General features: G+C 53.4%; 8 protein-coding genes across 8 annotated transcripts; 3 read left to right on the forward strand and 5 right to left on the reverse strand.

Annotated features, from left to right (window-relative positions):
• Positions 1–363: 363 nt before the first annotated feature.
• Positions 364–477, reverse strand: CCOS01_13965 (uncharacterized protein; the record flags this gene model as incomplete). The annotated part of the gene is made up of 1 exon (XM_060462109.1): positions 364–477. The coding sequence occupies one exon, from the start codon at positions 475–477 to the stop codon at positions 364–366; it is 114 nt and encodes a 37-aa protein (XP_060307205.1).
• A 3,491-nt stretch (positions 478–3,968) lies between these two features.
• On the reverse strand, positions 3,969–5,911 carry CCOS01_13966 (UDP-galactopyranose mutase; the record flags this gene model as incomplete). Its single annotated transcript, XM_060462110.1, has 5 exons — positions 3,969–4,997; positions 5,072–5,422; positions 5,531–5,611; positions 5,681–5,750; positions 5,901–5,911. The coding sequence occupies 5 exons, from the start codon at positions 5,909–5,911 to the stop codon at positions 3,969–3,971; spliced, it is 1,542 nt and encodes a 513-aa protein (XP_060307206.1).
• A 3,910-nt stretch (positions 5,912–9,821) lies between these two features.
• On the reverse strand, positions 9,822–10,115 carry CCOS01_13967 (uncharacterized protein; the record flags this gene model as incomplete). Its single annotated transcript, XM_060462111.1, has 1 exon — positions 9,822–10,115. One exon carries the CDS (start codon positions 10,113–10,115, stop codon positions 9,822–9,824), a length of 294 nt encoding a protein of 97 aa, XP_060307207.1.
• A 1,818-nt stretch (positions 10,116–11,933) lies between these two features.
• CCOS01_13968 (uncharacterized protein) lies at positions 11,934–13,212 on the forward strand (the record flags this gene model as incomplete). The annotated part of the gene is made up of 3 exons (XM_060462112.1): positions 11,934–12,262; positions 12,589–12,722; positions 13,196–13,212. 3 exons carry the CDS (start codon positions 11,934–11,936, stop codon positions 13,210–13,212), a joined length of 480 nt encoding a protein of 159 aa, XP_060307208.1.
• A 1,851-nt stretch (positions 13,213–15,063) lies between these two features.
• CCOS01_13969 (triose-phosphate transporter) lies at positions 15,064–16,455 on the forward strand (the record flags this gene model as incomplete). The annotated part of the gene is made up of 4 exons (XM_060462113.1): positions 15,064–15,206; positions 15,270–15,337; positions 15,394–16,025; positions 16,081–16,455. The coding sequence occupies 4 exons, from the start codon at positions 15,064–15,066 to the stop codon at positions 16,453–16,455; spliced, it is 1,218 nt and encodes a 405-aa protein (XP_060307209.1).
• Positions 16,456–17,082: 627 nt separating this feature from the next.
• On the reverse strand, positions 17,083–18,537 carry CCOS01_13970 (ribosomal protein L27; the record flags this gene model as incomplete). Its single annotated transcript, XM_060462114.1, has 3 exons — positions 17,083–17,105; positions 17,764–18,100; positions 18,475–18,537. The coding sequence occupies 3 exons, from the start codon at positions 18,535–18,537 to the stop codon at positions 17,083–17,085; spliced, it is 423 nt and encodes a 140-aa protein (XP_060307210.1).
• A 446-nt stretch (positions 18,538–18,983) lies between these two features.
• On the forward strand, positions 18,984–19,223 carry CCOS01_13971 (uncharacterized protein; the record flags this gene model as incomplete). The annotated part of the gene is made up of 2 exons (XM_060462115.1): positions 18,984–19,132; positions 19,193–19,223. 2 exons carry the CDS (start codon positions 18,984–18,986, stop codon positions 19,221–19,223), a joined length of 180 nt encoding a protein of 59 aa, XP_060307211.1.
• A 92-nt stretch (positions 19,224–19,315) lies between these two features.
• On the reverse strand, positions 19,316–20,110 carry CCOS01_13972 (uncharacterized protein; the record flags this gene model as incomplete). Its single annotated transcript, XM_060462116.1, has 1 exon — positions 19,316–20,110. The coding sequence occupies one exon, from the start codon at positions 20,108–20,110 to the stop codon at positions 19,316–19,318; it is 795 nt and encodes a 264-aa protein (XP_060307212.1).
• Positions 20,111–20,396: the final 286 nt, after the last annotated feature.

The following is a 20,396-nucleotide window of genomic DNA, read 5'->3' on the forward strand; positions in this document are numbered from 1 at the left end:
CCGTCCATGTCATATTTCTATGAGAAGCTCGAGGCGCAACTTGTACGACGGGGGTTGGGTAAACCAGAGGATTACAGTGCGGATGGTGTTGATGTTTCTGTGCATGCGAGAGGTCTCTTGCATCGGCCGGGTATGGGTATGCACGCGCGCAATCGGATCAGGTGGACGAGGGGTGGTCGGCCTCGCTATGGATACGGCGAAAAGGCAGCAGCAACAGCAATCTTCAGCAGTCTGTGAACTGAGGAAGACGAAGAATGACTAGGGGTTTAGAGGGCGTCGTCGGGCGACGGACGGGTGAGCGAGTGGGCAGCTGTCGGAGGAGGAATAACCAGACGTTGACGGTGCCGTTTGAACCTCTCGCTTTCACACCTGGGACCTCGAACAGAACTGGACCTTTGCTTGGCCGTCTTGCTGACCACTTAGGATCGAGATGGGGCAGGATGCACGCTGCACGGAGACGTTGAGCGATGGTGGCATCCGGCGACAGGGCAGCCGGAGGTTGCTTAAGGTGCGGCACTGGACAGGCGCGGGCAAGGGCAGGCTGGAGTTCTGAAGCAGCAGCACCCTTGAGGAGTGGAGTACGTAATGGTTTTTAAGAGGAGCAAAGGGCACCTTCCAAGCGCCAGGGACCAAGCCCACGCCTTCCCAAGCACCAAGTTCTCTTCCACCTTAGCTGTTACGGAGTACATACTTACCTTACCTTACTACGTACCTAGGTACGTGAGTGCTAAGGCATCCTCAGTATCCATTCGCAATGGGACGTATCCCTCCAGCTTTCAAGGGAAATGGAAGCCTCCACCTGCCCTGGAAAACTTGAATCTAACCAGGCCAACTCCGGGCACTGCAACCTTTCAGTTGTATCTCGGAATTGTTCCAAGAAAGCAGAGAATATCTTACATACACCTGGAAGTAGCAGTAGCAGTCGCACTTGCATACAGAGCACCCCATGTTACTTGCATACTAGGGACCCGGAGAAAACAGACAACTTCAAGACCGACACACGCATGTGCCGTAGCAAGTCAGAGGCCAAATAGGGAATGGGGCAGCCATCCAATCCAGTATGGAAGGTATCAAACGCCTCCCCAAACTCCCCTCGTCAAACATGCAAACGTTGGTGTCTCTGTTAAACAAAAACAGGACCCACGCCAGTGACATCTCGGCGTTCTTTCCTTGTCTCGTTCCTCTCGTTCCCCTCAGGCGGCTCCTTGTTCCCCTTCTCCTTTCCTCTATACGAACACACAGTAAGGCAGTCTCAAACAAGGAATTTGGTGCTCTTGTGAAAAAGGCTCCGCAACGGATATGCCTGCGCTGAAATTCGGAGAGATGAACAAAACAGATCACCAAGACGAGGAGAAGGAAGATGCATGCCAATCTAACCCCTGGTCACAGCAGTGGAGGAAGAGAGAAGCTATCCACTTATTTGGGGGCTCTAGGCCCTTGAGGAGAAAGCATTCCCAGCCCATCATCGCTCGCTCCTATCTCCCGGTGCTCCAACGGCAAACAGTCTCCAGTCAGCGCCAGATAAACGCGAATGGAATCATGAATGGTGTACCCGGCAGGTAGAGGTAGCTCGAAGCATTAGGCATGCAAGTTCCAGTACAAGAAAGGGGTAAACATCCACCACAGGCAATGATTGGCAGGAACAAAAAAACAATCGTCGCTACGTTCTCACCTTCTCGACCGTCTGTTTGGCCGAGCTCGCAGATACAAAATGTCGATCATCGGAGCTCTCAGCCGTCCACATTCACAGTGATGAACAGGGCTAACTGGGGTGACACAGAGCATCTTGTGCTCAAACCCTCAATGCCCATCCATGCCCACCAATCAATCGACAGGCGGTGCCTCATGCTATTCAACTCTCCAAACTCCTACGAGCCTCACATCTTTCACCCACCAAGCTCCCGACGGCCTTTTCGCCAGAACCTCGAAAGATGACGGGAGATATGGAGGTACAGACAACCTTCAGTCTGTTCTCAAATCTACGGATAGATCTGGCCACACTCCTTCACACTGAACTTCCGGAGCCTTTGTTCCCTGCTTTTTTTTGTCCGTTTCCGCCGCTTTCCACCCGTCGCCCTTTCTCCGTCTCGCTAGGTCCGTCGCGCCATGATGGAACCTATCAGTTTAGCACCACCGGCTTTCCCTCCCCCCATCCACCTCCCGGGTCCCGTCCTGTTTTTCCTTGCAATGAGCACCGTTGACCGCTGATTCCTTGACTGTCCCGTCTCATCACCTAGGCCTTCTTCTTTGCTGATCTTTTCCGCACGCCCGGTCATTCGCCGGAGCTGAACGTTTCCATTCTGGCAGCTGGCCCAAAGTCTCGAAGGCTCGAAGGCTGAAGTTGACCATGTCATTGTTAGAGCATAGGTAGACATGTTTACCCATCTTCTGTGGTAGGTTATGTAGCACTGGTTCCAACGTCCGCCTACTGTAAGGGTAGTCAATCAAAGGGTCCAGAGCTCAATATGAACCAAACATGCAGCCGTTTCTTAATACCAGGGTAGAAACCACGCCGTCTCTTTCACCAAGGAAATAAGATAAAATGCCCCCCCACCGCCGCCGTGGAACTGACGGGGCCGTCGCGACTCATTCACATACCCAAACCCCTGCTCCTCCAAGTCTTCTAGTACCAAATTTTCAGCTCTCAGGGAAATTCTCGAAGGTGTCTTTGGCGGGACGGTGAGTAAGAAACTTAGTGGCGAGACTAGCATCGAATCATCGAAGCCATCCATCTCATCATTTTTTTCAAGATTTCTTGTAGATACCTGAGTCGTGGCATAAAATCCTTAGAGTTTAGGGCGAACAAGTTAAAGCCAAAAGACAAAAAGAAAATGATGTCATTGGCGCACTGCCAAACTAGTCTGTGCTACGATGCTACCCACCTCACTCGGACCCTGAGTTTTTTTTTAGTTTTTTTTTCTTGTGATTTGACTGTGTCGCTTCTTTAGCGTCGTAGAGAAGAGTGCGAGGAAAGAAGAAGACGAAATTAGTAAACTGGTGTATACCCGCTTGGCTGCAATAAACCACTTCGCCACTTTCTTCACGATTTCCGTCTGATAATAAACCAAATCCATTTACCCGCGGGGTCTAGGGATATTACTAAGAATAAAGCACTCGCAACGACCGAGTTGCCTACCGATTCCCTGTTACCCGTGCAATATTGACCTAGGACTATAGGTCCCTGAACCAGTTTCCTCTGAACTCCATAGCTAAATATCAAGAATCAGCGTCGCACTTACGGAGACGACGAAGATGCAGAATCTCGTATCAACTCATCCGAATTTTGTGATGGGTAGCCTCGATTCCTTGGTTCTGATGACTTGAGCCTTGTAGGCTTGAAATACGCTGACTAAGTAGAATGGGGGAAACGAGAAAACAAGCAAACAAGGACATGTCAGACGCCAGAGACAAGGGTGCCAAACTCAACGGCTCACTGGATCGTGACTTTTTGTCAGATAGACGCTAGTTCGACTGGATGGCGGACCGTTTCCGTTGGCATGCCCATTACGCATCAGTCACACTACAGCTTCATATGCAAGGGTCGCAGCTATCCGGGCGCACCTCCGACGCCGAGGCCACACGGGAGACGACAAGACGATATCAGAGTGGAACAAACAAATGCTCGAATGGTGTGAGATTGTAGAAGCCAAACATCTATACTCTATGTAGGTATTCCTTTTCGAGGGCAAGCTGGCCCCCCACGCCTACAGCTGCGCACGACTTTCAACATCAACATCGTGGGTATGGCGCACCGGATGATATTCACTCCCCCGCCCCAATTCAACATCGTAAAAACTCCCAGGTATTCTCTTTATGCTTAGCCAAAAGCAGCTCCCTTTTTCCTGAGCTTGCCTCCTTCCATTGGTCATGCTCATGCTTCTTTCTATTGCTTTATAGCAACAAAACTTGAAAAATCAATGCAATTCTTTGCCTCCTTTTCTAACAGCTTCCGCCACCATACGGTAGGCTTACTTGCTGTGCGAGGGAATGCCGTTGGCCTGGGAGCCGAAGGCGAATGACGCGGCAAGGCGACGCTCCTCGTTCTTGCGGCTGTTGACGAAGTCGGGGTAGTTGAGCGTGAGCTCAACGGCGCCGTTGACAATGTTGTCGGCGGCCTCGACACCCAGCATGAAAGAGTGGTCCTGGTTGCCGACCTCGTATCTCCAGGAACCGAAGCGGCCACGGGAGTAGATGCCCTGGTCGAGGAGCTTGGGAAGGAGGTCCTTGAGGACTCCCTCTCTCTCGAGCGAGGGGGTGGGGTAGCCGTGGTTGAAGCGGCGGTGGTAGGTGGAGACGATCTCGTCCTCGGGCTTGATCATCTCGGTGTTGATAAGACCCTGAATGCACTGCTGGAGGAGCTTCTCCTGCTCAACGGGCTTCATAGAGGACTCGGAGACCTCAAGCATGATGGACCAGTAAGGGCCCTCCTTGGCCTCGGTAGAGGAGGCCTTCTCGCCGTTGGCGAGGTACAGCGTAGGCAGCTTGACGTCGGCCTCGGGCTGGTTGTAGGGAGAGTAGTTGGAGAAGATGGTGGCGCGGTAGAAGGGGCAGTTGTCCTCGGGGAAGTACAGCCAGCACTTGTCGCCAATGCGGTCGGGGCGAGCGCCACGGATACCGACACCGATAACGTGAGTGGAGGAGTAGAACAGACCCTTGGACAGGCTGACGAGCTCCTGGTTGCCCATGCGCTCGACGAGCTGGTCGACGTTCATGGTGGAAATGAGCTTGCCGTACTGGACCTTGGTGCCGTCCTTGAGGGTGACAATCTTCTTCTCGGCGTCAACCTTCTCAACGGTGCCCTTCTCGCCGTAGCGAGTCTTCTCCTTGGGCAGGGTGTTGGCAACAGCGATCCAGATACCACCGGTACCGTCACGGGCGGGGAACTTGAAGGTGGCGTTGGGGCCCCAGTTACCGGCAACCTTGTTCATGACGACGTTCTCGGTGACGAGCTTCAGGTTGGGAGCAGCAACACGCTCTCCGAGCCACGCGCATTGCATCTGTAGAGAGATTGACGTTAGCAAGCAGATCCAGTCTCAAGAGAGGTCTGTTCGCATGGAGGAAGTAGGCTTACCTTGGTCGTGGGGACAGCCCAGACCTTGTAGTTGTAGGGGCGCATGAAGATGTTGGCAACACCCTCACCGCAGTTGCGGAGAATCCACTCATCGAAGTCCTTGGGCTTCTTGTCGGCGACACGGCACTCGAGGGCGGCGTCAATGAGGCCGTTCATGCACTTAACCTGGTCCTCCTTGGGCAGGATAGAGATGTTGTTCTGGAAGGGGTAGGGAACCCAGATGCCCTTGTAGCGGACGTAGGAGACACGCTCGTGCGTGAACCAGTCATCCTCCTTAGGGAGCGCCTCCTCGATGCAGTCGTCGAAGTACTTGTAGTGGGAGAAGATGACGTGGCCACCAACATCGTAGAGCTGTTCATTGGAAGCTGGTTAGAAATTGTTTCTTTGGCTAAACAACACCCAATTCCTGAGCAATCTTGCTGCTGCGAGGGAAAGCGTGGGAAACAAGGAGGCACTCACGAAACCCTCAGGGGTGGTATCAGTGCCAGCAAGACCACCGGCCTTCTCAGCGGAGTCAACAAGCAGCCATGAGGGGCCGTTCTGCAGTCAATGTTAGCATTGAAACAATGGGCGGGCTGGGGTAGTGGCAATTTGGCGGCGAGGACGCACAATCTGGTTCAGACGCTTCGCAGCACCGAGACCGGTCGGGCCAGCGCCGATAACCAAGACGTCAACGTTGCTAAATGAGGGGGAACACAGTCAGTCGAGATTCTTCAATGATTTGGGCGTCTGGAATGCCATGCAGATCCGGAGCCGTGGCTCTGGAATGGGCGCAATGGGCAAGCGAAAGACATTTGGGACGGAAAGGGGACAAGGAGGAATAACTCACATGTCAGCCATGGTGGGGGATGTGTGTAGAAGGTGTTGGGGAAGCAGCAACAGAAAGAGAGCGGCTCTTGTGGAGGAAGATCTGGCAACAAGAGGAGAATTGCAAGATCAAGGAGCAAGTGATGCACCGAGGGGGAAGAGAAAGCGAAGTTGAGGATTGGCAGCAAAGAAAGGAAGGAGGAGGAAAGAAAAGTCGCGCGGGAGGTGGTAGCCGTGGTCGTTGCTGTAGATATGGGTTTTTGGTTTCGAGCGGTTCCAGAGAAAAAGGGGACACACACCAGGACTAGACTGCCCAGGTACCGAACTCGACTGGGAGGCGAGGTGTACCTGCTTCCTGACTGAGGGAGGTAGGTAATGAGGTGCCTGACTGACTGGTGGTTCTTGCTGGCCGAGGGGACGGAAGATGGTGGTGGTGGTGGTGGTGGTGGTGCTTCTGCTGCCACTTGCTGCTGCTGCGCTGTTACTTCCTGCTTCCTTCCCGCACCGCAACTGTGATGGAGGGGCCAAATTATTATTTGGGACAAGGGGTTTAGCGGGGCCCCCTGGTCAAGGACATGAAGCTCACATTTGGTGTCTTTCATGGGTGGGTGCCAAGTGCCAAACGGTACGTACCGTGCCTGCTATGTACATACCTAAGGTACCTTACCTGAGCCTTAGTGTCATGTTCCAAGATGCTCCGTCCACCATCTCATGGAAGGCACGCCGCGCTCTTCTACCTAGGTACCTAGACACGCCCCCACATTTTGAGATAATCGCAACATCGACACCACCACTGCCGCAGAGAACACACACGCTCCAGTGCTGCCGTTTGAAGGGTACACTTCTTCTACTTTGCCAATGGGATTCTCTCTTCAAGATACTGCTATCGCTATAGATCTCCAGCACCAACTGAATCGCCAGTGTCGAGTCTCGACGTGGTGTGGTTAAGATGGTGGAGACACCCCGGTACACCGTACGCCAGATTTACTGCTTGCTATACCTACCTAATTGGCGGCTGGCGTCGAAGCTACTTTATCTGCAGCCACCATATGCCTCGCTGTCACCAAACGAGGCTCTCAAGTAAAGCAAGCGGCCAAGCGCGTGTGCATCCCGTCTCTATGTATAACAAAATCGTTTCCTACGTCCCGGCGCATCTTGTCCCGACAATTTGAGACAAGGTCTTATTTGACAGAAACTCTCCTTGCCTCGTGGCAACCGCCGCCGAATGACCATGCTAGCATTTGCCCATTATCTCATCCACGGAACAGACTCAGGCCTCTCACTACCCGTGCCGCACTCTGTCTATCCGCAGATGACAGCCCGCACCCAGGCTCAAGTTCGCTCCCTCGTCCGTCATGAGCCAAGACAGACCACCTCAGTCTCCTTCTCCTTCTCCTTCTCCATCTCACAGGGGTCTAGGCCCTGGCCTGCACAGCAAAACTGGAACGGGAACGTCGACGGGCGGCGCGGACGGCAGCGAACCGCAACCCCAGGCCGGGCCCTCGTGCTGGCTCGCCACACGCTTGCCTGCCTTGCCTTGCTTGCTTCCTTCCCATTGCCCCCCTTGCTCATATGAACCCCCAACCTCTGGACTCTGGAAGTCTGGGCATTTCCATTTTTCATGTGGGAGCGGGAGAAAGAAGAAAGATGCGGCGGCCGTATGCTCACCACTAGCCTTACACAGTAATACAGGGGGAGACTCTCGACTCACTTGAAAGCTGAGACTCTTGCTCGAGAGGACGACGGATGCCAATGTTACAGCCACCACAGTGGAGCTGCCAGAAGCTTGTCCACCATCACGCACCGTTTAAAAGACAGGCCATCCGGATACACATACCGCATACCACTGATTTCAGTCTCCGAGTGTCTCCAATAGCGGCACCGGGGCCTGGGTAAGTTCCTGCGACCCACGGCGGGTTACAGAGTTGAGAGTGTGGGCTGCCTGTAATTGGCTTCGCAGACGACATCATAAGAGACGGGTGGGGTTTCTTCTTGCTTTCTCGCGATGCAAAGGCACTGAGCCATATGATCATGACCGTACCACTCGTACGTAGGGAGATTTAGTGAGACCGAGCCTCGAGAGACATGGGCTGAAAGCCCGAATCAGCCGTCAACGGTCCCAAAAAAGTGAGGCATTATAGACGTGAGCCGCGAGCGTGAGTATGATCCGAGATCAGGCCCGTGTTGAGGTTCAAAGGTGGGATGGAAGAAAGATATGGGCCATACACCCTCCATCCACCTGGGTCTGGTCTGGCCTGGCCTGGTTTGTCCTGTTCCTCCTATCCACAGTCCTCGTTTGTGCGGTCTGGAAACCGGGAAATGGAGAGAGATGTGGAGGCAAACTCGCCTTCGCTTCCCCAAGGACTCGAGGACACGTTCCCTACTTTCCCATTTTTTCCTTGTCCCCTCCCCCCATAGGTGCCCATTAACCACGTACGTACACGCACCCGTCAACCCGTTCCAATACACTAGTAGGGGTTGGTGCTTGGCTGTAGAAGAACCCAAGAGGAACAGTTCATGATCCACCCTCAATAGGTCCGCAAGTTGTAACCCCTCCATCATAGACACAAGTAAGTATGGATACTAGCAGCGGGCAGAGACTCATAACAAAGTAACAACAAAGGATACAGGCGGGCAGGCATGACGGGAAGAAGCATAGCAGACTGCGACAGACTTATTAGCCAAGTCACCCTACCAATTTGACACCTCGAAGAGATTGACTTTCAAACATGCAGATCGTCCGTAGTGTAATCAACGACAGACAGGCACAGGGAAGGGCCCGCAAGGTTCACAACCCAATCTCGAATCTATGTCGAGCGTACCCGTAGTCGTAGAAAGGTTGTCGCGAAACTCGGAAACACACACCTCACGGCTGCTGTTCCTCATTCTGATTGATGAAAATCTCCAGTCTAATTCGGCCTCGACGCACCGTTCGCGCGCCGCAGCACCCACCAGTGAACACCCACCCACCTTTTCACACACTACCGCAGTAGACGGTGACAGACCGCCAAGGCAATGGTAACCTATCTGCACGTCTCTTGTTGACCGCCTCCCGTCGGGGATACAGTGCGTTGGTTCCGTCGAGATGCTGCACCTTCATCAGCTGCCGGCAAACCAGAACAGAGGGATCAGAAAGGCCCAAGGGCATCGACAGCAACCATATGTGCCTCTCTCTCGTCCTCTGCAGGGTCCCTGGTCCTGCCGTCAAAGCAACGCTTCCGAATGGTCAATTGCCCATCAGTTTGTCGGACGCTGTTGGTGCTGGCTTTGCTGCCCGCTGCCGCTCCTTACCCTGTCCCGGACTCCCGGCAACGCAGATCCTATGCTGGCTCCTGAAGTTCACGATCCTCTTCAGGCTAACTCGTTGTTGTTCTGAACTCCTAGTCTTGGACAACTTCGGTCGTTGCCCAAAGAGGCGTTTGGCTGAATCCATATTGTACCGTCCTGGCAATGAGCGGCGCTTCTCTGACCCGTGAACTGCCAGTTCCCGGATGGCAGATGCTGGCGTGGCGTGCCAATCTCTCCGCCATTCGGAAGTGGGTTGGACCTTCGATGTGGCTTGCGCTAATAATTTTGATAATTCGACTCAAAACCCACTGTCAATCTGCATTCACACGTTGTTTTCGCCTCCATTTCCCAGTCGGGCAGCTGCCGTCCGTCATTTCGCTCAAACTCTCAGACTTGGGGGGCTTCAAGCCTTCACCTGTCATTGTTTTCGTGTGCGTCTGTGTACCTACCGTTGCCGCTGCCGCTGCCGCTCCCGCCACATTGTCATCCTTCCGTGGACCGTGGGGTTTGACCAACCAAGTTGGTATGGTTGGCCGGGGAAGGATTCGACTCATCTTGGCTATCTCTCGGACATTAGCCAGATGGTCGACCACGTTTCTCTGTGGTTTGATTCGCGTGCTACAGAGCCTCCATGGTGACATGAAGTACGGGGCGCCTAAGGTAGGGTAGTCTGGACCTGTTGCAGCCCGCCTTCTCTGAGATTGTCTAGATTGGAGAGCCCTAAGCCGAGTTGCGATGTCTTCGATAACGGAACCCTGCTCAGTGTAATCTCATAAAATGAGCGCAATCCCACCTCCGTGGGCACGCTGCAGCTCGTCAAGAAGCCGTCATGCAAAGCAGCAAAACAAACTTGCCTCAATTTGTTCAATTTGTTGTCCCGCACAGCAGCAATGACACCAGGGCTTGTTGTGAATCGTTTCGGCCTGGCGACAACTCGGCGGTTCTCCATGAGTCGGGTACGCGTCCAAGGCCGAGCCTGAGTCGCAGACAGATACCCAACCGTACCTTTGCTCCGTACGAATAAGTACAAAGAGCCGAAACGTGATATTCGTCGACGTTTTGGACCACGTTCATGCCGGCGCGCCTCAAGCTGCTTTTGCTTCTGCGCCAGTGAGACAAGCCGAAAAGGGACGCCAACAGTTTTGTGATCCAGTGTCCCGTCGCCTCTACCCGCACTTTATCCTAGCGGGATGGGGCGCTCCAATCGCCTGCTTGCAAAAGCCCATGTTCCATCTGCTCATTTTCATCAACTTCGTGCATCGCCAATCAAGATGCGAGCAGGGATATCGTTGTTTCCCGCGCTGGTGCGAGGTGGTCTGCATCTCGCCTTTCACTCAGCGATCGTCGTCTCAAGAGATTTGAAGTTGGTCTTTCTTATTTCTTCTCGCCTTGCCAATGCCCGTGCTGCCCCCACGGAGCCAGCGAACTCGTTGTGCTTTGTGTGCTAAGGAAATAAGATGAGCCAGGGCAAAACGGTGCAAGGGACTGGGAGACAGGTGGCACTCGGGCCAGGTGCCACCGTATGAACATCTAGCAATCTGGGAAATCTCCCCGTGCTCTCTCTTCACTCCTGATCTGTTGTCGTCACCGCTGGGTCCGCGTTGGACTGTTGATGGAGCAGCACGACTTAATTTCGATCCGTCGGTAGTTGTTACAAACAGACGTCGTTCTGGATCCCTTGCCAGCTTTGGTTGTTGGCGATTGACGTTTCCATCCCAATGTGGGATTGCCCCTGCCTCTCATTTGCGGAGCAGCAAAGGAGGCTGTGAAAGTCGATCACCAAATGTTGACCATCGGTCCGTCAGTTGGCAAGTGGTCCATTTGGCAGGCATCTCTGTGTGCGTGGATTAGAGCACGCGTGTCGTCCCCAGCACCACCTCCATACTCCGTACTCCAGTATCGAAAGACGGCCTCTCCCCCGAACAAGACATTTGCTGGAATGCCTGCCCGGCAGCCGGCACAGGGGTACGGGACCCATCTCATCAACATTCTGAAACAGACAAACTGGGCCTCTTGTAGATCAGCCTGGCCAGTTTCGGGGCACCGCATGAATGTCGAATTGATCAGCCGCCGATTCAGGGAAGCACTCCAAACACTGAGTTTCTAATAACAGCAGCCCCAGCTGGAGAATTGCAGCGGAGACTTTGGCTGACAGAATGCTTGGTATCGAGGCTGTGATCACTCACTCGTCGAGCGAGTACGGATGTGTAGCATCGAGCGGCCTGGAGGTAAATACTTTCGTCTGATGAACATTCGGATACCTGGTGCTGTATACACAGGTCACGGGTTAATGTAGGACAGCAAGCTGCAACCCTGCGACCAAAAAACACAAATAGCAACATCAAGGAGATGCAAGACAAGATGCATGTCCCATTAAATAGATCCAGACGGACGGACCCAATGAGAGATTGACAATCCCCAGCTATGTCAGCCTTTCCAAGATGAAAAGTCGCAGCCTTGTCGCAAACACAAACTCGAAGCTTTCTGAGTGTACCACGTATCGATGGTTTGGTTTTGCAGAAGCGGCGTGTTGAGTCGAGGCTTAGTTGTCGGCTCCGGTATCTGAATTGTCGTTCCACATGCCACTTGTTACATGCCACACGGCACTCGTCACCGTTGAGTTTGGACATAGTCGTACTGAGGAAGGATTTGGTACGGCGAGTGTGGCAGCCACGCAAGAGGCAGGATGAGTAAGGCTGAAGTGAGACCTGGCTAGACGCAGAAGTTGGAATGAACTCTTCGGGGCCGAGAGATGATGTCCGAAAGCATGAAGGACGTGAGGCGAGCAGGCTTCAGCCTCCCGAACACAAAGGACCCGAGCAGCCGGTGTCCACGATCTGCCATCTGTCCGAGTAAACCCGAAAGGCGCCTCAAGGCGTGGCATGGCGAAGATGGCGTCCCATCTTTCAGAGTAGGGCGATGGGAGGACCAGGGGCAGCTTGGAGCCGCGACCCAGGGACCAGCACCCACGTCCCGGATTCCGCTTTCCGGAACAATTCATCACCAATTTGGCGCACTGATGAGCGACACGTCGACGGATTCGGTCCTTGGAGGCGACGAGAACAAGAGCCGTGAACAAGAGCGAGGGCTGTGCTTGTCAGTCGTAGGACAATCCAAAGTCTAGGTTGGGTAAGGTATCCGCAAGTGAAAAATCCTAGGGTCCCACCAGCTCGCGACTCGTGGGATGAAAGGGCAGTCAACTTGGATGCAGATGATAGGAAACGGGAATGGCTGAGTTGCATGTACAGAGTACAAGCGACAAACTTGGCCGGGTGCCTCGGGGACCTTGTTCGTATAGAGCGCGATAGTCCAGGTGTCAAGGTCCCTCACAGGGTGAAGGACTCGGGAAGAGAAGAGAACGTCTTGGGGGTCTGAGACTTGGAGATGTGAAAACGCAAGTGACATGGAAGGTGCGACTACAGGCGGCATCCCATCCGAAGCGGTCTTACCCGCGCAAACCTGGAAGGCAGCGTGGCACCTCGCGAGAAGGAAGCACCGACTGATACGGATAGTGACGGAAGGCAGGATGACGGGGTGTTGAACCGCGTCCGCACGTGTTCGAGAAGGGTATGTAACCAGTAAAGCAAGCGCGAGTCTGACATTAATTACAGCCGAGGAAGGTGCCCATAGTAGGAATGATGCCATCTTGTTAGAGCAACAAGTTAGTGCTCGCCGTAGAAGACGGACAGAAGCAGTATGGACTACTTTACTTTTGCTAACCTATGGATGGTGCTAATGCATGAGCCTCCCTCCAAGGGAAGCAAGTTTCTTTTCTTCTTTTCTCCTGCGGCTTCTAGCTTATTTTTAAGACCAGTTTAAATTGCAGCGTTGAGAGATAGTGCGTCTAGATCTCAGATACACAGCTCATGTCACCAAATATAGTCATATAGTCATATAGGGCAGTATGTATACCCCACGGTTACCGGCTCTAAGAATGCGTGCCAGTTCCAGAGTTTAGAGGTGGCCTAGTTTACCACATGGCCAGAGACCATGGCCTTAAAGATAGACTTGACGATAACTATGCTACAGCCTACGGCCACAAGTGACAAACGCATTGAGATGTCATTTGGACCCTGGTGACAAGACCTGACCGAGACCTGCCTTAGCTGCGGCTGTAAGGTCAAGGCCCGATGTGTGAGACTGCAAGACTGAGGCGAGGCCGGGGTGGCTTGGCCCCCCTTTCGGAGCAATCATCCAATTCTCTTAACCAACAGTAAGAGCCTCTTTTCGCCTAGCACAGCAGCAAATACCTAGCACCATGGGGGTTGAATAGCACGTATGGATAATGTTAGTGATGGTACGGAGTACTGGATCTGTAAACGGCCGGATTGGCTGCAAGGTACGGCTACATGTACATATCGGCCAAGGGGACAAGAGCTGCATGAGATGCAGTCCAATGTAATATCGAGTGCCTGCCACAATATACCGCTCTCGAGTCCCATTAGGACTAGGTTGTTGTAGTGCTTTTGAAGGTATCCATAGGAAGCGGATCACTTTCATGAGGGTTCATTGACAAGAGTCAAGTATCGCTTCTCAGGTCTGGTACCAAGACTCGGTTGATCTTCAAAGCTCTTGCTATGCTGAGCCATGGCAGAAACGACCTTCCTAACTCTATCTGCAGCGCCATTGCCGTCGTCCGACCTGCTCAAGAGTCAAGCCTCACCCACTGTAATACTTCAAGGTTCTGAGGTGAGAAAAAGAGAGGAGCCAGGTGCCGTGGTACCTTGCCTTAGTCACGTCGTTGGTGAGATGCCAAGGACCAGAACGTGGGTGAGCGGGCAGAGCTTGATTTGCGGCCCCTATCCAAGATTGGCAGCACTAATATTAGTCCCATCGGAGCCCCTGAGAGGGTGGCGTACCACGCAGTCGCACCCACGCTTGCCACGGCCGACGCTGGGAGTCTGGAGTCTCTGTCTGGACAAGTGGCCCCCTCCATCCTGCTCTCTCCCTCACAGTTGCAGAGTGGGACCTGGGTGTCGTCTCCCTGTACCAGGTACATGCGGGCTGCGCTCCGGCCAAGGTGCCAACACCTGCTGGCGGGTAGAAAGCTCCACTCTACCAAGTATCCGTGACTGTACATCGCCTGCCGGATCCTGGATTGGGCGGGCTTGATCGCGTCAACGTGAACCTCAATTTCCAGAACAAGAGCAGGAGCAAGGAGAGAGAGGGTACCTACGCAACTACACACGTACCTGCCACACAGTATGCGGTAAACACACCATAGAGAAGGGAAAGGAAAAGGCAAAGGAAAGAGAGAGAGGGGCGGGAAATACCTACGAATACACTACAGACGAAGAAATCGATTTTTTTTTCTCTCACGCCCATCGCTGCTAATTGCCGGGGGGCATCCATATCTTTGCTGCACTACAACCTCGCCTACCCACCCCCCTTCCTCTTTTTTCTCTTCCTTCTTCCCCTTTCCCTTTCCAACACCCTGCAAGCAGCAGCTGTCCTCTTTTTCCAGACCTCTATTAAACTGTTCCTGTACGGTCGTGGTTGTCAAAAGCTTCCTGCTTTCGGCTTTTTCTTTCGATTCTCCCTCTTCCTTCACCACAAGTTACAGATTCAGAAAGCCGTGCTCAGCCCCATTCCAAGGTTTGAACCGGCTCAAGTACCACCACAGGTGTCCGTTAACGTCTAACTTTGGGACCCCCCATTGCATACTGTTAAAGCACCTGTCGCCTACCCCACGACACCTTTAACGAGTTGCTTGGCCGTCCCGTCCACTCGCTCGCTCTCGTTTTTGCGCGTCTCGTCTTTTTTTGCTGCCGAGCTGTATCAACTTGCTCCTACATCAACATCAACCGCCGCTACCGACGACCTCAATCAATCCTCCGCCTACCTCAACCACTCGTCCCCTACACCCTTTTCCCCATTCCGCACACCAAACCGTCACAATGGGTGCCGACGAGAAGACGCGCGTTTCAGGCGAGGTTCCTCGTGGAGAGAACGGCTCTATCCTGCCTACCACGAACCAGGACGCCGAGAAGTCGTCTCCTCAATCCAAGGGTCCTCAGATCCATCCCGCTCTCTACGTCATGTAAGAAACTAGAACCTCGATTTTCCGCTGTTGCGAAAGTTGGCTGACCCAATCCTCTCGCAGTGTCTGGATCTCGCTGTCCTCATCCGTCATTCTGTTCAACAAATGGATTCTCGACACCCTCAACTTCCGTAAGCCGATCGAGACGACAGCTTGGAGCTCTAGGCAGGATGCTAATTAACTACAGGCTACCCGGTTATTCTGACGACCTACCACTTGACTTTCGCGACCATCATGACCCAGATCCTCGCTCGCTGGACTCACGTTCTCGACGGACGCAAGTCGGTCAAGATGACTGGCCGTGTCTACGTGCGTGCCATCGTGCCTATCGGTGTCTTCTTCAGCTTGAGCTTGATCTGCGGTAACTTGACCTACCTGTACCTCTCGGTTGCTTTCATCCAGATGCTCAAGGCTACGACCCCCGTCGCTGTCCTCCTCTCTGGATGGGCCCTTGGTGTTTCCACGCCCAACCTAAAGGTCTTCCTGAACGTCTCCGTTATCGTCGTTGGTGTCATCATTGCTTCCATTGGTGAGATCAAGTTCGTCTGGATTGGTGTCATCTTCCAGATCGGTGGTGTCATCTTCGAGGCGCTGCGTTTGACCATGGTCCAGCGCCTGCTCAGCTCTGCCGACTACAAGATGGACCCCCTCGTTTCCGTCTACTACTTCGCTCCTATCTGCGCTGTCATGAACTTGGCTGTTGCTCTCATTTGGGAGATTCCCAAGGTCACCATGGACCAGGTGTACAACGTTGGCCTGTTCACTTTCTTCTTGAACGGTCTCTGCGCCTTCCTGCTGAACGTCTCTGTCGTCTTTTTGGTAAGTTTTGATGCCTTCAAGATCTCCCAATCTCCGTTACTAACACTATTTTCAGATCGGCAAGACCTCTTCCCTGGTCCTGACTCTCTGCGGTGTCCTCAAGGACGTCATGCTGGTTGCCGCCTCCATGGCCATTTGGGGCACCCAGGTCTCTGGTCTCCAGTTCTTCGGATACAGCATCGCCCTCGGTGGCATGGTCTACTACAAGCTCGGCTTTGAGCAGATCAAGGGCTACATGGGTGAGGGCGGTCGCCAGTGGGCCGAGTTCGGCCAGCGCAAGCCGATTCTTCGCAAGCTTACCATCATTGTGTTCTCCGCCTTCGTGCTCTTCACCATGCTTGGCGGCCTGGCACCGACGTACGCTCCCGAGTACGACCCCCACAACCTCATCAACGAGGTCAACAGCCACTTCGGCAGCAGCAGGGCATAGGTTATGGGATAGAAGGCGATAGCATCTTTTCTTTGGCCTGTCAGTTTCCTATTTGTGGGCGTAGAGATGTGATGATACCAAACCCTCTCTACGCGACGATTACCCTGTTCTGAGTACATATTACGAACTTCCTTTCACCCATGTTCACTGTTGACCTTTTTTTTTCTTTTTCTTCCTTTTTTAATCCGGAAAACGGAACCGACTTTTGTTTGACTGGGGAGTTACACCCGTGTACAGCTATAGAGCAACGGCGCAGAGCGCAAAAGGGACCAGGTTGCATAGCTTGCATCATGAAGTTCTAATCTGATGTACTCTAGACGGAGGAGGATATAGACATGTACGTACGCAATGATACACAAAGCTTAAAGCAAAGGACGGCGGTATTCCGCAACGAAATGACTGGTGATATGAGGCGATGTGCGCGGGGTTCGAAACTTGGATGCCCATGGTGTAGAAACACAAATCGACTCGGCTCACTTGAGACCACTTACTAGGCATGCCAAACTTGAGTTCGCGAATGGAAAAGAAGCTTCGGCCAGTAAGAGTGTTTCTAGCTTGTAGCTGTCGCCCTCAGCAATTATGATGCATCAGGCCAGAAAACAACATCACACTACAAGAGCGCTCAATCTAAACGGCGATGGTCTCAACATCTAACGTGGGCCGTGGTTTCAGCAAAACGGTCTTGGCTTGTAATAGAGGGTTGTGTGGGTGGGTTACAATATTTTGTGCAACAAGTTATGTGGGTCGCACCGCAACTGAGCCGGTGGGCTGCCGAGTATTGATGACATGAAATTGAAAGCACTCAGCATACCTAGGTAGGGACCATAGCAACTATCACGACTCGATTTGGCTGGAAAAGTTGGTTTGACTTGCTTATTTCATGTTCCATTGATCATGGCCATCCCACGGCCGAGGGCTGAATCATACCCATCAGTCATCATAGACCCTTGACCCCTTTTTACTCTCACTTCTTTTGTGTCTATCACTCTTCCGGTCACAGCAGCAGCGCGGCGGCATTTTTTCCAGTTTGTTGAGGTATCACAGGGCAAACGTCTTGGATTTCAATGGTTTCTCATTGGGAGCCCTTAAACCGAGGACCTCAGATGCCAATTGATGCTCTTTACAAGCCAGCCCAACTCCCCGACCTGTTGACGATTGCAGAAAACGGTTTGTCCTTTAAAATCCTGTGCTTGGTATTAGTACATGTACCAATTGCCAGTAGCCGACGCATAGCCTCTGCCTCGCGGGGAAGGGAGCCCCCGGAGGAAAGATGGCAGACGTTGGATGTGAGGAGAGAGAGTGACATACTCAGAGGCGTGAAGAACCATCTGTTCTTTCCGCTCGTGTAACGCTCCTCCAGAACCTTCTTCACCTGCTTCTTGGCATCCTCACGCTGGGTGACCTCCTTGAAGGTGTCGTTGCTGACGACGCCCTTGAGGCCCTCGAGCTCGAGAGTGTAGCGGGTGGGCATCAAGTGGTTGTAGTTGACAAGCTTGACGAAGGGCTTGATCTTGTTGCGCTTCTCCTGGCGGGTCTTGGACATGCGGCGGGTGATCTTGGAGGGGTAGCGCTCGATGCCGGCGACCAGGGCGTGGCCGAAGGGGTGAGCCTTGTTGCCAGAGTCGACAGGCTGGATGATGACGACCTGCAGAGAGGAACGTTAGCAATCGCTCGGGATTATTGGATGTGTATGTGTGGGCAAGTGCCCCAACACAATCCACCATTGTCCTCCGCAGTAAATTTCGTGGATGCCCTCAACCCAAAATATCGGACGCTCGAAGAGTGTAAAAAGTGTTTGGTCGGATCGGTGTTTCCTCCTGTTCTTTTCGCAATTCGGAATCGTTTCGTATAGTCGTCGCCATAATTTCCTTCCCATAGTTCCCTGGCCAAACACTTTCACACTCCTCGACATCGATGTTGGGTGACCTTCATCCGCGCCCCTCCTTCTCGCGAAGTCGGGGTTGAAAATAGTACTGCGACGGGGTAGGCTTTCTCGAGAATTTTCGTATATAATCGTACCTTCTTGCCGGCGTAACGGCCGTGGGTGATGATGGCGACTCTGCCGACCTTGAGGAACTTCATTTTGACCTGCGCTGTCGGTGGGTGCTGGGCGTACTGGGCGGTTGGTGAAAGTTGCTGCGACGTGAGATCCTGGATTTGATAACCTAGAGGAAATTTCAAAATTGATCCGTGGGAGGGAGGGACCTAAGCATGTGCCCGGTCACGTGGTCGAAATTTCACTGGGGAATAGGCGAATCACTGGTGGTGGGTGGTGCTGCAAGTGGGGGCCGTTGGCAGTGGAAGGACGCTTCCACTGACCAGCGTCCGCGCTGGAGCTCTACTGGACGGGCCACTGGTACCCAGGTACCGTGCCCGTACGGCGGTCAGTCTGCTCCACTTTCCAAGCTGGCCACGGAGCTCATCGCGAACTTCCTCCGATCCATTTCAACAACAGCCTAGCTTTACCACGCCCCACGAACGACGCGACCTCCCGCGACGACGACGACGAAAATACGCAAACACACACCATGGCTCCTCCACCTGCGTATATCATCTCCAAGGTCGCGGACCCCATCTTTGCCTTGGTGATTGGACTTGGTGCCGCTGCGACGAGAATCAATCGCGAGGAGAAAGAAAAGGGCAAGACTACACAAGAGACCATTGCGGCGGCGAAGAGGTACGGTGTCTATCAGCAGTACACTGGTACGATCTCTGACTAACCCAACCGGATACCTAGACGTCTAGGGCTTCTCAAGGCTTCCGCATAGGCACTCATAGTGACAGCCATTGGCAAGGGAGGAGATGCGACGCTTCAACCGCCTTTGCTTACATTTACAACTTGTTGATACTATATACACCCTTACTCGCCGTAGGACGGCCCATACTCCTTCTTCATCGCCTCCCGGACCATCTGCCCGCACAGCTTCGCCGTGGGATTCGTGCTCACTGCCAGACCCTTAGCGATCTCGTTGCCGTACCTTCCGCCATAGGCAAAGTCCCGAGACGCCGCCTCCTCGAACACAAGCTTCGTCCAGCTGGCTTCTCGCCTCCCTTCCGCGACCTGTACGCTGTGCTCCTCTACGAGCTTGGCAGTCATGTGGTAGATGGCGGCGCGCTGCGTGTATGCTAGCGATAAGGTCTTGGCTGCCTGAGGCGACATGGCGCCGAACATTGTACGCGGCGTCAAGAGGGCGATAGACTTTTCACTATCTTCCAGGGCGATCTTTGAGTACCGGATCAACTCAGTGCTTTCGGGCGCCTGTACGAGCCGCTGCGGCGTTGGTGGTGCTCCCGCCAACAGCATCGTGTCTCCGTACAGCCGCCTCAGCGCTTGTACGCGGTTGTTCCTCGCGCTGGCATAGTTGGGGTACGCTTCGATGAAGTCGTCCAGCTTCAAGAGAAGTTCTTTGTACTCTTGCACTGGTTCAGATACAGTTCTCGGCCGCAATCCTGCCAATTGAAGTTCGAGCTGTTGCATGGACATGATGATCTCACGCTCCTTCTGTATCACTCGCTCGTAGACAGCAGCATCAGCGATGTGAGGATCCCGGGGCAGGGATGGGTCGAGGAGGACGTTCGCCGAAGGGTCGGATTCGGGGTCCTTGATCTTGTCAAGTACGTTTACGTCTCGTCGAGTCAGGTCCACAGAAGCCATCTTGCAGTGTTGAATTGGAGATTGAATAATTTTGGGAAGAATACTGATGTTCTTTGTCGAAGGAACAGATTCGAGATAAATCGAACTTTTTTGCGATGCGTGACGATGGACCGACTACGCTTTTTTCCGATCTCAAAAGTGACAAACACCGCCAGGATTGGCTGGCAGCACGGCAACCTTTATCAGACGCAACACTTTCGAGCGGCTTCAGCGGGGGGCCAAGCAGCAGATGCTCACATTCCGCACTGCGACGGCTACGAAAGGGTTTCAGAGGCGATGAGATAAG

This window comes from Colletotrichum costaricense (assembly GCF_030867565.1).
Source record: "Colletotrichum costaricense strain IMI 309622 chromosome Unknown Scaffold_19.1, whole genome shotgun sequence".
NCBI classification, from domain to species: Eukaryota; Fungi; Ascomycota; class Sordariomycetes; order Glomerellales; family Glomerellaceae; genus Colletotrichum; species Colletotrichum costaricense.